Genomic DNA, 15,532 nt, shown 5'->3' on the forward strand with positions numbered 1-15,532 from the left:
TCTCAGTGGGCACCAAAGGGAGTGTCATAAAAACTGGTCTTTCAGTGTGGTAGTGGGGGTTTATGGAAATGGGGGAAGAAGGCTGGGGACCTGGGGCTGGGTGGCCTTACAGTTTGATCATCTCCTTCTCTCCCTTGAATGTGAGCTCCATGAGGCCAGGAGATTTGGGTTTTCTTTGCTGTGTCCCTGGTGCCTGGTACCGAGTGAGTCCACAGTGGCCACTCAGTAAACATTCGTGGAAGAATAAATTAACTTGCCCACTCACTTGCTCACTTGTTCACTCACTCATCCTGCAGCTCCTGGCTGGCACCCACTGAGGACTGGGCCATGGGCCCAGAGGCCCAGGGGTTCACCATCTGGGAGAAAGGAGCTCTTGGCTTGGTATGGGAGAAGCACCAACCAAGATAAGTAAGGCCTTGTGACCCAGTGCAGAAGGGATGAGGGCAGGGAAAGTCATCAGGTCTGTCCCAGAGTTCAGGAGAGGTGTTCTGAGGGAGCGACTTCTAGGGGCCTAATAGTGCAAAGATGGTGTTTCAGGTCCAAGTTTGAGCCACCAACTGTGCACCCAGTCATTCCCCTCTGGGTCTCAGATCCTTCTAAGTAGCAGTGACAGTTCCTTTGAGTGATATGATTTTGTGGAGCACCTAAAATCCTGGTTGGCACAGTTAGGTGTCAATTGTTGGGTCCTTAATGCTCTACTGTGGGGCAGAGAGTCCAGACAGTCACAGAGTCAGAGGAACTTGGGTTCAAATCTTGTCCTTACCACTCTGGTTCTACCTGGACAAATCTCAGCCTCTCTCAACTGTGAAACGAGGTGACAACGGTCCCCCCTTCCCTGGCTAGGGCAGGAGGGTTGTGTGAGGTGCATGCTGCTGCTTGGAATGGTTAGATCTTGATAATCAAGAGCTATCATTTTTATTACTTTTAAAAATAACAGCTTTATTGAGATGTAATTCACATACCGTTTTAGAGTGTACAGTTTAGTGATTTTTAGTGTATTTGCATAATTGTGTAACCATGGCCACCAGAACATTTTCATCGCCCCAAGAGAAACCCCATACCCATTAGCAGTCACTCCCCACTCCCCCTTTTCCTGGAAAACCCTACCTAATTTCTCTCTCAGATTTGCCTCTTCTGAACGTGTCATGTAACTGGAGTCTGTGGCCTTCTGTGTCTGGCTTCTTCCACCTCGTGTATTATTTTCAAGATTCATCCATGTTGTAGCACCTCTCAGTACTTCATTCCTTATAATGGCTGGATAATATTTCATCCTATTACCACATTTTGTTTATCCATTCATCTATTGATGGGCATTAGATTGGTCCTGCATTTGGTTCTTAGGAATAGTGTTGCTGTGAACACTGTATACGCGTTTTTTGTGTGGACATGTTTTCAGTTCCCCCGGGTATATACCTAGGCGTGAAATGGCTTAGGTCTTGCGGTACAATTTGAGGGTCTGACGGACTGTTCTCCAAAAAAGCTGCACCATCTTACATTGCCATCTATAGTGTATAAGGGTTCCAATTTCTCCATGTCCTTCCCAGCACTTGTTATTGTCTTTTTGGTTTTAAAGGTCTATTGTTTTTAGCCTCTTGGTCCCTGTGGTTAGGAAAGATTTGGGGGTAGTGGAGGCGCTTTCCAGTTCACCCTGAACCCTGAGGGCTCATCTCGGGACCCCACTGGCACATTCCTCTCGACACATCCCCTCCCCGCCAGGGCTGCGTTGGGTTGATCGTAAGGATAAACCAGCGGGAAAGGGAAGGGAGGGCTCCGTAGTTCCCGCACGCCGTCTGCCCCGCGCCAGGGATTCCCTGGACACGCGGCCCTTTCCCGTCTGGACCCGCCCTGAGACGTGGGCAGGGCGAGCCCCCGCCCCTTCCTGGGAGCCAGCTCCGCCCAAACTTCTCCCCTAAAGGCGCGCCTTCGGCTTGGGGGAGGCGCAGAAATCCCAGAGTTGGGGGGATACGGGTGGGAGGAGGGCAGGGAAGACGCTGGCACCAGACCCTGGTGTCCTGCACGCCCGAATTCAGCCCTGCCCACCTTCTAAGGGGCTCCCATTCATTCTGGGCCAAAAGGGAACTGCCGCCCTCGCCCCCAAACTGTTGTAACCTCGTGGGCGCCGGGGGTGTCAGTACTGAAGTGAAGGGACCATTTGGCTAAAGATAGCTCTGGGGATGGGCAGGAGAAGGGGCAGAGATGGACAGTTCTGGGCCTAGGAGTGCCTCGTCTTCAGGCGAGGGTCTGGGGACCCTGGATGAAGTTTTGCTACTTCCAGAGTGACTGTCCGGGTGCACAGAATCAAATTCTGGAAGACAGAGTCAGGATCTGGAAGCCGGAGGATTAGGTCGAGTCCAGGTGCCTAGAACATTCTGGGAGGAGCAGAGAATGCGCGCGCCTCGGCATTAAGATATGAGTGCACGGGATGGAATTCTGGGGGTGCAGATTAGGTAGGGTCTAGGTGACATTCCGGGGTGTGCAAAGTGAGGGCCTGGGAGCTTCCGGGTGAGTCTGGGGGTTCTGGTGTCAGGGCCAGTGTCCTCAGGATCCAGCGCTAGGGGACCCTGGCCCGGCGCCGGGAGGCGGCTCGGGGCGGCGCCGCGGGGGACCGGGTGGGGGCCTGTGGCCGGCCGGGGGCGGAGAGGTGGGGGGTCGGGGTCCCTCCCCCTGGCGCAGACTCAGGAATCCGCCGAGGGGCGGGCGGAGGCGCCGGGGTGGGCCGCACCGCGGCGGGCGGGCGGGGGGCGCTTCCTGGGGCCGTGCGTCCGGGGAGCTGCGCTGTCCGCCCGTCCTTCTGCCCGCAGGCACTGCCCGAGCCAGCAGAGCCGCCGGAGCCGCGGGCCGCCGGGGCGTCGCGGGCCCAAGTGAGTGGCCGTCCGTGGGGGGAGGGCGCCAGCAGGAGTCCCGGCCGAGTGGGCGTCAGCGGGGAGCCGAGAGGCCCGCGTCCTCTGCCCGCGCCACTGGGGGGCCGGGCGGGAGCGGGGCGGCCCCGGACGGTGGGCCCTGAACCCCGGCCTGCGTGAGCAGTCGGCGCTCGGCCTGGGAGGCTCCGGAGCCTCAAGCACGGTCCTGAGCGGGAGGCGGCTGGGGCTGGGGCTAAGTCCTGGTATAGGGAATGGGGGGTGCCTTGGCAGAGGCACCCTGACCCCCACCCCCCACCTCCCAGCCCCAGGATGCTCCCCTTCGCCTCCTGCCTCCCCGGGTCTCTACTGCTCTGGGCGCTGCTGCTGTTGCTCTTGGGGGCAGCGTCTCCCCAGGATTCGGAGGAGCCCGACAGCTACACGGTGGGGACAGTGGGGCTGCTGGGCTGGGCTGGGACCCAGAGACCAGGATCCTGGGGTGGCTGCTGCTGGGGAAGATTCTCCCCTGCCCTGGTTGGTGGAGCAGCTGGGGCCAGTTGGAGCAGTCCGGGAGGGTGACCAGGCTCGGCCCTGGTCTTGGCCTGGTCAGTTGGAGGGGACTGGGGGTGACCATTGGTCACCTCTGGCCCCTTGTAGGAATGTACAGATGGCTATGAGTGGGACCCCGACAGCCAGCACTGCCGGGGTGAGTGTACTTGGGGGTCTGACCCACATCCTGAAACTGGAAGGGAGATTGTAACCCCAGGTCCAAGAGCTGCAGCAGGCACAATGGCCTGTCCTCTGCCCGGCTGGGCTTGGCCAAAGCCAGCTCTGGTTCTCTGGGGGCCAGCTTAGCTAGGAATGGAGCAGCCATCCAGGCCACTCCCTCTCAGAGAAACCCCAGGATGCCCTGCCCCCACCCCTCAGTAGGCAAGAGAGAACAGGGCACTGCCCAGACGAGCTGAGTCCTGGGCACCTCCTCTAACCACTCTCCTACCCAGCTTTGTCCCATCATGTCAGGGGAGGACAGAGTCTGTGGGGGTAGGTAAGGAGGTCTCTGCATCACTCTTGAGCTGAGCCAGGGCTAGGGCTCTGGGGAAGGACAGAGACCCTCTTGGGGCCAAGAGAATGGGGATGACTGTGGAAACAGCTATCCCACCATCAGCCCTGGCTGGCCCTGTGGAGTGGGGGGTTCCTGGGCAGGTACCCTTAGCTTGCTGAGTAGAGAGGCCCTGCCCATACTTCCAGAGTTGTGTAGCTTAGACAAGCCAAGCTGGGCTCCTGCCTCCCACACCCTTCACGGCAACCCAGGAGACTGGTTGTGCCCAGCAGGCCCCTCTTTGCAGATGTCAACGAGTGCCTAACCATCCCCGAGGCCTGCAAGGGGGAAATGAAATGCATCAACCACTATGGGGGCTATTTATGCCTACCCCGCTCCGCGGCCGTCATCAACGACTTGCATGGCGAGGGTCCACCACCACCAGTGCCCCCTGCTGAACACACCAACCCCTGCCCACCAGGCTATGAGCCTGATGAGCAAGAAAGCTGTGTGGGTGAGTGAGGGTCACCCTGGCATCAAGCTTCCAGTCCTCCTGCCAAGCATCTATCACTGCATCTTAGAAATTCAGACCTCGTGGTTCTCCCTTGCTCAAAATCCTCCTCAGGGATGACATCTAGACAGTCACCCAGATCCTCACTGTGTGTGAGGCTTGCCACTGATGACCCCAACTCCTGTCCCACTGCCCCAACCAGTCTCTGGTACCCTCACCTTGGTTTCTGCAGACACACTGCAAGAAGTCTGCCTCTCAGCCTCTGCTCCCTGCCCTCTTCCTAGTCTGTACCCCATCCCTGGACATCACAGGCCTTGAAGCCCTGGAATCAGTGCACCTGGCTGTATAGGCAGGGCCCAATTTCCTGTGCTTTCTTGGGGTGGATCTAACAGGTTAGGGTGCCTTTCCCTTTGGCGCTCAGGCTGATGAACTGTTATTTATGCACTTGAGAGGGTCTAATCCACGTGTTCCTGCTTTGGGGATGCCACATGCCAGTCACCCACATGCCCATGTGAGTGGTACCTGACCTGTGTCCTCCCACAGTGAGTTGTCTGTCATGATGTGTGGTACACAGGCCCCCAGGCAGGGACTAAATGATGTCTCCTGCAGACGTGGATGAGTGTGCGCAGGCCCTGCATGACTGCCGCCCCAGCCAGCAGTGTCATAACCTGCCTGGCTCCTACCAGTGCACCTGCCCTGATGGTTACCGAAAGATTGGGCCTGAATGTGTGGGTGAGTTGAGGGAGAAGCCTGTGTAGCCCCTGCTGTGTGCTGCTAGCTTTCACCCTAGCACCTGACCCCCATTCCAACCCACCCCCAGGCTTCACCCAAGTCCACTGCCACCTCTGCCTTCCTGTCACCAGACGCAGGATGTGTGGTGTACGTGTGAGTCCTGGCTGGCCGGGCCCAGCCCCAGGCCCCAGACACAGACTAGACTATGGGTGGTAGGCTGCCCCACCTGATTCTGCCTTCTGCCCTCCCTCCCCCGCCTCCACCCCAGATATAGATGAATGCCGCTACCGCTACTGCCAGCACCGCTGCGTGAACCTGCCTGGCTCCTTCCGCTGCCAGTGTGAGCCTGGCTTCCAGCTGGGGCCCAACAACCGCTCCTGTGTGGGTGAGGCTGGGCCAGGCCAGGCTTCTGGGTCATGGGCCGGGTGATGGGGTGGAGGAGCTTCTGTTTCTGACCAGCCCAGGTGACCTGGGGGCTCTGGGCTGCTCAGCTTTCATCCCTCCCACTTTTCTGGGCACCCCCAGATGTGAATGAATGTGACATGGGGGCTCCATGCGAACAGCGTTGCTTCAACTCCTATGGGACCTTCCTGTGTCGCTGCCACCAGGGCTACGAGCTGCACCGGGATGGCTTCTCCTGCAGTGGTGAGAGCTCCACCCCTGCCACATGTTCTTCCATTGACCCCCCCAGTCCATGTCATGCTGTGCCTCCTGCCCCACAGTTCTCCATATGATGACTCCACGTCCATCCTTTCTGCTCTCAGGTACCTCCTGTGTATCCCACCCCCAGGCAGTTGCAGGGCACCTGCATAGAACTCCCAACCTGGTGGGGAAGGCAGAGGGGAGCAGAGCAGTTAGGTCCCAGCTGAAGCTCAGTGGGGAGATGGAGCAAGGATATGGGGTCCCCCCTCCTTGGGAGTCAGGTTGACCTGAATTTGAATCTTGGGCTAGGGCAAGTCACTATTCCCTGAGCCGTTTCTTCTGTAAAATGGCTGTCTTGAGGAGTAAGTGGGAAAATGACAAGACAGGCTTCAAGTCCCCAGCAGCAACACTACCGTGTTTGGAGAGCCTGCCCTGTGTGGTGTACTTCCCTTATGTGCTTGGCCTCATTTAGTCCTGCCAACCATCCTGAGGTATGATTTTTTTTCCTTCTTCTGCAAAATGAGGACATTAATATCTTCCTCAAAGTGTCTTAGAATTACAAAAAAATAGTAAGCATGAAGTCCTTCAGTAAAGAAAGGATGACTTGCTCAAGGTCACAGCTAGGATGAGACGGGGCCAGGGCCATCCCAGACTTCCCACTCCTTATCACCTGCAGCCAACTAAGGCCCCATCAGTACCTGGCGCAGTGTTAGGCTACCTGCAGGAACCAGAGTAGGAAATCTGGCTCCTGCCTGTGGAGCTGGCAGGAGGTGACTGTGTGCCTGGGCTGATTGTGGATTGCAGGAATCGGGCAGGTTACCGAACACCACAGCAGCCTGGGCCCTCAAGCCTCACCTAGTCTAACCCACTCCCTTTATGGACAGGGAAATTGAGGTTCCCCAAACTCAGTAGGATTTAATGCCCGGCTTCTAGAATCCCAGTGCTTTCTTTAACACCGTCGTACAGTCCTGGGGCAGAGAGAAAGGTCTGTGAGCGGCACAGTCGGGGCATGCCTTTCTTAGAACCTTCTGTCCCCTTACTGAGCTTTGCAGGGCTTTTCCCATTATCTCCCCACGCCTGTCTTCCCACACTGAACCTAACATGGGCCTGAGCTCTCTCATTTATGGGACTCAGTTGAGGGACTGCCCTTGGCTCAGCGTTCTCCCCTCACTCTCCCATAGATATCGATGAGTGCAGCTACTCCAGTTACCTCTGCCAGTACCGCTGCATCAATGAGCCAGGCCGCTTCTCCTGCCACTGCCCGCAGGGCTACCAGCTGCTGGCCACACGCCTCTGCCAAGGTACGGGTTGCCCGGGTGGAGCAGGCAGGGTAGTGTCAGGGGCTGATGGCCTGACGTCCTGGTTCCAGCCCCTCTCCCGACACAGACATTGACGAGTGCGAGTTGGGGGCGCACCAGTGCCCTGAGGCCCAAACCTGTGTCAACTTCCATGGAGGCTACCGCTGTGTTGACACCAACCGCTGTGTTGAGCCCTACGTCCAGGTGTCTGACAAGTGAGTCCACTCAGTCCAGATCCCCTCAAAAACTGCAACTCCCCTCAGGAGGCTCTGCAGCTGAGTGGTGGTTGTTGGGGCTGGCAAGTACCCCCAAAGGCTGATGGGAATTGTAGTCTTTCCTGACTAAACCATACAGGCAATTATGGCAACAGTAGGAAGATCTCTTTGGGCTAATTATGGGGGTGGGCCAAATTTTGGGGGATGAGCTAGGACCTCACTCGTGTCCCCATCTCGGGGTCTCTAGTCGCTGCCTCTGTCTGGCCTCCAACCCCCTGTGCCGGGAGCAGCCTTCATCCATCGTGCATCGCTACATGAGCATCACCTCCGAGCGGAGCGTGCCTGCCGATGTGTTCCAGATCCAAGCGACCTCTGTGTACCCTGGGGCTTACAACGCCTTTCAGATCCGTGCCGGAAATTCGCAGGGGGACTTCTACATCAGGGTAAGATTTTCTCCTAACCCAACCCCTCAACTGACATGTATAATCCAAAATTGAATTCCAGGAAGCCTTAAGTGGGAGACTCAGCTATGCCATCATGCCCCCGGGAGGTGGACTTTCTGTGGAAAGGTAGGGGTATTCTAAGTTCCCTTGGTACAAACTACAGATTGTTAAATGCAATTCTAATGAGGTACTTGGACACTGGAGTTTGAGTGTCCATGCCGGTTTCCACATCTGGCCTCAATTTCTTCACCCTCGGAACAAGGGACTGGCATGAGAGGCCTTCCAAGGTAACAGACACAGCAGGGTTGGGGAAGGGCAAGCAAGTGGAGCTGGGCCTCGGAGAGGCAGCGGGATTGGTCCAGGAGCCTGCGGCCTGAGAATCCAGCGCTCTGCTGGTGGAGCTGTCGGGAGGAAGGGATCCAGGTGTGACTCAGAACCAGGACTGCAGGTGTGTGTCTGGTAGCAGTGCTCACTTTCGCTGTCTGAAATTGGATGCTGAAGAGGAGGCTGCCTGTTCCAGGTCACCAAAGGCCCCACCACTCCCAAGAATCTCACACCTGGCCTTGAATCATCAGTTGACACTGATTAGACAAAATAACTAGCTGGAAAGGGTGGGAAGCGCACTAGTGGGAGATTTTTTAGGGCAGGAGCCTGGGTACAGGAGACGAGATGTCTAGGGTGTCACAGAGCCAGGTGAGAGCCTTGGGTCACAACCTGGCCAGGGCTGTCCCTCTCCATCTCACAGCTAACTGGTTGTGGGTACAAGACACAGGGCTCAGGCAGGGTCCTTATGGATAGGTTGATGCAATCTGTGTGTCCCCCTACCCACTGTGCCCTGCAGCAAATCAACAACGTCAGCGCCATGCTGGTCCTCGCCCGGCCGGTGACAGGCCCCCGGGAGTACGTGTTGGACCTCGAGATGGTCACCATGAACTCCCTCATGAGCTACCGGGCCAGCTCTGTACTGAGACTCACCGTCTTCGTGGGGGCCTATACCTTCTGAGGAGTGGGTGGGGGAGCCCTCAGGGAGGGGGCAGTTCCCTGTAGCTGAGGAGCCTGGGGCTCAGGGATGACTTGTGTTCTGCTAAAAGGGGAGATGCTGTTGTGAAAGGTAGACAGAGAAAGGCAATAAAGGGAGAAAGAAGGAGTCCTGGTGGCTGTGGTGGGTGGGTAACACTGTAGTGAACCCCAGACTGGGGAAGGGGCCAAGCTTGTGAAAGGTGGGCTACGTCCACTCAAAGTGGGGCGGGGTCCTCTGCTTAGGCTGAGGAGGCCCTGTTGATACAAGCTGGCAGCTGCGTCCCCAAGCCTGGGGCTTGGCCATCAGAATCACCCTGAGAAGAGAGGAGGTACTGAGGCTGGAGACTTCAGGTCACGGCCCAGAAATCTGGGCTTGGCGAGTTGGCAGGGGCCCTGAGAAGCCCTGCTCTAAATAGAGCCCAGAGGCACTGTGTTTCATTCCTAGCTTGGCCTCAAACGTTCAGTTTGCACAAACGCAAGTAGCTCCCTGGCCTGTTTTCCAATCCATAAAATGAGAGGCAATTGGACCATTAGTGTTTTCCAAGCTACAGAGCCTCTTATCAAAGGCCAATTTATGTCATCAGGGAACTCTGATGACAGAGACTAGATTCAAAGTTGCAGTGCCTCACTGACTCTGTCTCCCTAGCAGTCTCAGTGCTCCACCAGGGGACCCCAAGGTCCTGAGGAGCTTGGTTTAAAATAAAACCCCTGGACCCAACATTCCTGAGTTCCTGCCTGGACATCTTACAAGGCCTCTGGGACCGGGCATCTTTTCCACAACACATGCAGTTGCAAACACTTAGGTTTTTATTGTAGCCCAAGAGATTCAGATTAAAAGGCTGGTGAGCCTGGGAAGGTGAGGCTGGGGTCTGTCTCATGGCATAGGTCAGGTCAGGGGGCCGGGGCTGCAGTAGAGCTGGGACAAGGTCCTGCTCAAAGCAGGCCCCAGATTCCTGCATGAAGAGAGATGCAGGCAAGGGTCAGGCCCCGGGCCACTGTGGTCCTGACCCCACCCTCCACATTCTGTCCCTTGCCTTCACCTCTGTAGCTGCCCACACTTGATGGTGCTCAGCATCATCTCCTGTTCCTTGGGGGTGGCACAGGAATCATAGGCGGCCAGTAGGCTGGGGATGGGATGGGGTGTTTGAGTTTCTAAGGCTTGACAGTGGCACACTGCTGGCCCATTCTGAGTTGCTTTAGGCCAATGTCATGGAAGACAGGCAGGAAGGGGTCAGCATGGGTTGGAGGAGTCAAGACCACTGCTGCGCTTCCTAAACCTGGCATTGAAGGGCTCCATCCCATTCGCCCTCCCTTCATGCTTCTGCAAGTGGTCCCCAGTTATGGCCATCTATGACCCAGTGTTCATGGCCCAACCCCTTCCTCTAGGAAGCCGCCTCTGCTGCACCAGTTGGAGTGTCTTCCTCCCTCCTGTAGGCTCCCTGATGCTTGAAATACTGTCTGGTCCTGGCTGGCTCCATCCTCCTCACCACCTGACCTCCATGAACTCCCCAGAGTTCATCTGGGTCTGTCCATCTCTGGATCTGGCCAGCCCTCTCCACAAAACATGGGCCGAGCTGAATTCTGTGCAGGCAGGGCAGGAGCAGAGGACTTTTAAGGGGCCCAGTGAGGGTCTACCTGGCAGGGGTGCTGAACCGATCCACCAGGGCTGCTGCTTTCTCCCCACTCACTCCACGCACCTGCATCAGCTGCCTGGCAAACACGTCCTGCACTGACTGGGCCTAGGGTTGGGGAGACTCAATCAGGAGGGTCTGGGGCTGGAACTTGTAAGGAGGGGCTGGGCAGGGGCAGTACCTTGTTCTTGATGGCTCCTGCGTTGAAGTCATTGAAGGTGAGGAGTGAACAGACAGGATCTGGGGAGGGCCTGGCCCCTGATTCAGCATCCTCTGGGGTTCCCCAGGGGCGACTGCGGAGGGCACGGCCCTGAGGGAAAAGGGGACTGAGGCCAGGCCAGAGCTGTAAGGGACAGCCCCAGGCAGTGCTCACCCAAATGCAGGCCTCAGTGGGCCAGCCTGAGAAATAAGGTTCTCACTCACCTTGCTTTCCTTGGGGAGCACAGGGCCCCAGTAAGGGGCCAATACCAGACAGATGCACTTGCTCACCTGATAGAATCTCTGAAGGCCCCGTGTCAGGAGGGCCAGATAGGCAGCTGACTCCTTAATGTCTGCTGTGCGCTTCACAAAGAATCCATCGATGACCTGGGCAGAAGATCAAGAGAGGGACAGTGACTCTTGGCTGGAGCCATGGACCACAAGGTCCCTGCCAGCCTGGCCCTTCCCTCCCAGCTCACCTGAGTATTGGTGACAGCCTGTAGCAGCGTGCTCTCGGGAAGGCTGAGCTTGTGCACTGAGCCATATTCCTCCACCAGGTACACTCGGTGCCCTAGGCCACAGCGCTTCAGCCGGAACTGGGCAGGCAGACAGAGGGGCAGGAGGGACAGGCCTGGATGCCCATGGTCCCCTATGTCCATATGTTCCACTCAAAATAATAATGGAACCATGGTCCCACCAATTAACCTCCTCATCCTCCCCAGCCTCTTTACCTGTCTTGGAGTGGCCTCCATACCTTTGCTCGTGCTGTTACTCTTGCATGGAAAGCCATTCTACCATCTCTGAATGATCCCGTTTTCAAACCTCCCTTGACCTATATGTGGCCTCTGACTTACAGGGTCAGCCCAGCAGGCAGCACTGAGCTACAGCTGATGCGGTTCCACTCCTGGAGGTTTGGACTTTGATTACCCTAGACTGCAGGGGCTAGACAACCCCAGGGGTCTTACACATGTTCCTCAGCACAGCCTGAATACCCTGCCCACCTACTGTGCACCTGGAGGGACCTGAGGGGTCTGAGCTCAGGGCTGCCCTGGAGCAGCTCTAATGGAGATGTGGCTGGAGTTGTGGGCGTTCTGCCTCAAGGCCACCCAGAAGTGCCATGTATTCCTCTGGGCTGAGGAGGAGGCCCTCAGAGCAGACAGGGAGCAGGGAACATGGTGAGTCCAATAAAGGCACCTTCTGCTCCCGGAAGCGGCCATCAATGATGCTGCTGCACAGGTCATCCAGTCGCTTGCGCTCCACAATGTGGTCCAGGACTAGCTCCCCAGGCCTCGCTGCCAAGAATGGTTTTGTTGGCTCATGTCTGTGCCCCCCGCCCCACCCAGGCCCTGCCTCTGACACCCACCTGACTCTCCTTACCCCATACCTGGATTTCTAGGCCGGGTTTCCTGTGCCACCCACACAAAGTCCCCAACATGCAGCTTACGCACCATGTGGGTCACGTGCAGCCGCTGCAGCTGGTGGAGCAGCTCTGACCTATGTCCTGCCCTGGAGTTGCAAGGTGGGAGGCCTGTCAGGGCAGGCCAGTGCCACCCCTCAACTTCCTCTCCTTCACAACGCCCCACCTCACTCACCCCTTGGTCTCGCCAATGTCCACACACAACAGCACCCTGTACTCTCCAGGCCCCAGCTCCAGTGGAGGCTGCTGAATACTCCCTTTGCTGGAGCCTCTAAGTGGGGGTGTAGGGGTGGGTGGGCTGGTGTGTGCGAGGCCAGAACCCCACAGGCAGCTCCCTCCCAGTCCATAGGAGGCATGCGGGCACAGCTCAGCTATCGGTGATGGATACAGGGGTCGGGGGTTGGCCTTGTTCCTGAGACCTCTCCTGTTCCCATTCTCCCCGTCTCCCCTCATCCTTACAGCTCAGCCGAGGCTGCTCCTGGCACTTCCGGCTCCTCCCCGGGGGGCTGCTCTGGCCCAATGCCCACAGTCAGTGAACTCAGGCCCTCTGACTCGGCCAGCTTCTGGGCCAACTCCAGACCCTCCGGGGTCAATGAGTACCTAGTAGGTGGAGGAGATGAGCAGAGATCTCCCTTCTTCACTCCTGCCTGGCTGACTCTCCTTCCTGCCCCTGCTAGGCTGGCCTCCCCAGCTCAGGAGACCATACACAAACAAGCCCAGTGGCTTCCACAACCCCCATCCCTGGGCCTGAGTGTTCTTGCTGCTCAGATCAGCTTCCTCTAGACCTGCCCAGGCTCATTTCTCAAGCCTATAATAAATGCATCTCAGAGAAACTCTTCTTCTCTGGAAAGCCTTTCCGGCATCTCTACCCACTGGATTCTAAGACATGTCAAATGCCATGTCCTCAGCAAAGCCTTTCTGCTTCTCCAATAACCTGTGGCACCCTCTCCTTCCTCCCACCTACTGGTTGGTCTCTCAGACCCTCCTGGAACTCCAATAGTGTGGGTTCCTGGAGGGAAGCCCTTCCTTCCCCAATCTGTTGAGAATCTATGCACAAAGCCTGGCAAATGCTGGCTGACTGCAGGGCACTGCTCAGAATGTCAGGCATGCTCCCCCTCCCTTCCTCCTATATCCCCTGTAGTTGACCCCACCTGGCTGGTCTGTGTGTCCTGAGGACCAGGTTCCTCTGCAGGAGGGAGCGGAGGGCTGGCCACGGTCGAGCACTCCCAAGGGCCACCTGTTCATAGGAGGAGAACCTTAAAGAGCCCCTGGTACCACCATGTGTCCAGCTCCCTGTGCATTGCTCCCGAGAAGGGCAGAATCTAGTGGGCTCAGAGTCGGATCCAGAGCTGCTTAGCCTTGTGCTTCCCCACCCACGTCAGTGCTCACCTTGGGAGCCTTCTGTGCACACTTCTGCAGCAACTCCTCCTTGGTTAGGAAGCTGTGGCCACTAGGACTCTGTAACCAAGGCAGAAATGTAACCAAAGTAGGTTCAGTGCTAGGGCCAGTCTCCTCCAGAAGTGTCCCACCCACTGCCTGGGATCCCCAGAGTCCTGTGGCAGCCAGGACCTCACCAGGTGCTCCCTGTAGAGCAGCAACAGTACTGCTCGCGCTCCCGAGTGCCGAGCTGGCCAGCTGCTGCTAGAGCCTCCGGCTTTGTGCTGGGCTGGAATCTGAAAGGTACAGAGGGGCTCTGAGCAGGGCTGAAGTTCAGGTTCCAGCTCAGCAAGCTACATGACCCTGGGCAAGTCACTAGGCTGCCTCTTAATTTCTCTATCTGTAAATCGGCCCGGATGATGGGATAAGCTCCTGCAAGCTGGGATGAGATGGTGGAGAGCTGCAGGGGGTTGGGGGAGCATAACCTGCCTGGCCTGGTCTCAGTTCCCCCACCCACTGCAGGAGGGAGGTGGTAAGGCAAGCAACCAATACTAGCAACCCCAACAACTAGATTGGCCCCCTAAATAGTTTGATCATGGAACTCTCTCAGCTGTCTATTATCAATCAACATCCCCATCCATGGAGAAAAAACTAAGTATCAGAGAGAAATCATTTATTTGCCCAAGTCCAGATGTTACTGGCGGGAGGTCTTGACTCAGGCCTGATAAGGCCCCCAAACCAGAAAACTAACTCCTGGTGCTCCCACTCTCCTTCCCACTCCCTTTGTCCCCTCCTCACTGGCATGGAAGAGTCTGGGACTCCGGCAGTTGGCCCTCCTGGGGCTGGACTCTTTGCTCCAGGTGGTGGATCCGCATGGTCACCTGCGGGAGCAGAAGAGGGTCAACTCCTGGCCCCACGGAATCCAGCAAATGGTAGGGTCTGGGATGCTGCCAGCTCTTTTGGTGACAGCGTTGAAGCTCTGAGAGCCAGCTACTAGCTCGAGGTCAGAAAGCAACTTGGATAGGAGAGGGGAGCCTGAAGCTAGGGTATCCCAGATGGTTACGGAGGTTGCACGGGGGGAGGCTCAGGGGACCACCACTCCCTGCCCCAACGCTCACCGCCTGACGCTTGGTGCTGCTGCAGTCGCTCGTCCAGCATCCGGCAGAGCCCGTCTCCGAAGTGCCGCAGGATCTTAGCTTCCTTGCCGCTGCGCAGAGGCAGTGGGTACCGCCGGAGGGAGCGCAGCGCCTGGCGGCGGTAGAGGGTACAGTACCGGGTCAAAACAGGCCTGGTCTGGCTAGAACAGCACCTGTCCACATCAGGCCAGGCCAGGACCCACCTTCTGAAACAAGAATTGAGTGCGGCGCCCCCTGCTGGCTGCCTCGTCCCGCCACTCGCTCAGCCAGCGTACGAAAAGCGGATTGGGGCACACAGGCAGCGGGCGTTTCCGGCCCAGGCGGACCGGCGCTGCCATGAGTCCCACCGTGGATCCCCTGGCGCCTCAAGCCGGCGGGACTGGGACACCGCCACTTCTTGAGAAAGGGTTCGAACACCGGACTCTGGAGGGTGAAGGCGGGACTTCTCCAACCACGTGGTCCCAACACGGGGCGCAAACTAGAAGACAGCCTCCTGCTGCCCTCCCCGCCCCTGTACTACTTTAAGTAGTGCCGCGAGCGTCTCTACGGACTTTCGTTCCCCGCCCCTCACGCCAGAACGAGCGTTTGGGTCACGGTCCACCCCGGCCCTCAGCGTCTTGACCCGCCCCTTCCTTACACCCCAAATTCGAGAGCGGGGTTCTCTTTGTGCAGGAAAGAGGAAGGCGAACAGCGCCTCCGGTGGCTGGGAGGGCTGGCTGAGGCGGCGTTTAACAGAATCTGAGGTTGTCCGTTAAAGTGTCACCCTTGAAGAGGACGGTGGAGACTCAGAAGAACCCAAGAGTTGGGGGTGGGGGAACAAATGGGTGCAGCTATATTTGCAGGAGGAGTGTGAGTAAAATTGTAACCTTTCCAGAATATCTCGCCTGGCTTTAGTACATCTACATATCAATAGGTTTTCAGAGGTGGAAAGAAGTATGGCTTTAGTGCATTTGCATCTTTCCTCAGGGGCGGAGAGTTCATCTCCATATCAATGAGTGATTACGTGAGCTTGGAGGGTTTATCTGTACCCGAGAGG

The 15,532-nt window shown here is 57.4% G+C and overlaps 2 protein-coding genes across 12 annotated transcripts; one reads left to right on the forward strand and one right to left on the reverse strand.

The window, feature by feature from the left end:
* The first annotated feature begins 2,025 nt into the window (after positions 1-2,025).
* EFEMP2 (EGF containing fibulin extracellular matrix protein 2) lies at positions 2,026-8,864 on the forward strand. Of its 6 annotated transcripts, none has more exons than XM_036929489.2 (12): positions 2,026-2,355; positions 2,802-2,861; positions 3,164-3,281; positions 3,495-3,543; positions 4,184-4,390; positions 4,997-5,119; positions 5,388-5,504; positions 5,645-5,764; positions 6,943-7,062; positions 7,148-7,274; positions 7,522-7,717; positions 8,559-8,864. In XM_036929489.2, the coding sequence occupies exons 3-12, from the start codon at positions 3,171-3,173 to the stop codon at positions 8,718-8,720; spliced, it is 1,332 nt and encodes a 443-aa protein (XP_036785384.2). In that variant the 5' UTR covers positions 2,026-2,355; positions 2,802-2,861; positions 3,164-3,170; the 3' UTR covers positions 8,721-8,864. The 6 variants fall into 6 exon arrangements, 5 of the variants coding, with proteins under 5 accessions (XP_036785384.2, XP_057362871.1, XP_036785378.2 ...); XM_036929483.2 differs by lacking the exon at positions 2,026-2,355 and adding an exon at positions 2,417-2,502; XM_036929477.2 differs by lacking the exon at positions 2,026-2,355 and having other exon boundaries at positions 2,708-2,861.
* Positions 8,865-9,526: 662 nt separating this feature from the next.
* On the reverse strand, positions 9,527-15,084 carry MUS81 (MUS81 structure-specific endonuclease subunit). Of its 6 annotated transcripts, XM_036929436.2 has the most exons (16): positions 14,700-15,080; positions 14,479-14,608; positions 14,159-14,241; positions 13,558-13,656; positions 13,373-13,441; positions 13,135-13,220; positions 12,443-12,583; positions 12,159-12,254; positions 11,951-12,072; positions 11,761-11,858; positions 11,046-11,162; positions 10,858-10,953; positions 10,550-10,678; positions 10,373-10,476; positions 9,778-9,861; positions 9,527-9,690 (listed from the first exon to the last, which is right to left on the reverse strand). In XM_036929436.2, the coding sequence occupies exons 1-16, from the start codon at positions 14,832-14,834 to the stop codon at positions 9,624-9,626; spliced, it is 1,656 nt and encodes a 551-aa protein (XP_036785331.2). In that variant the 5' UTR covers positions 14,835-15,080; the 3' UTR covers positions 9,527-9,623. The 6 variants fall into 6 exon arrangements, 5 of the variants coding, with proteins under 5 accessions (XP_036785331.2, XP_036785341.2, XP_036785350.2 ...); XR_005033357.2 differs by lacking the exon at positions 10,373-10,476 and having other exon boundaries at positions 14,700-15,083; XM_036929446.2 differs by lacking the exon at positions 9,778-9,861 and having other exon boundaries at positions 14,700-15,084.
* Between the last annotated feature and the right edge of the window lie 448 nt (positions 15,085-15,532).

The sequence above is a fragment of the Manis pentadactyla genome, chromosome 9, assembly GCF_030020395.1.
Source record: "Manis pentadactyla isolate mManPen7 chromosome 9, mManPen7.hap1, whole genome shotgun sequence".
Taxonomy (NCBI): domain Eukaryota; kingdom Metazoa; phylum Chordata; class Mammalia; order Pholidota; family Manidae; genus Manis; species Manis pentadactyla.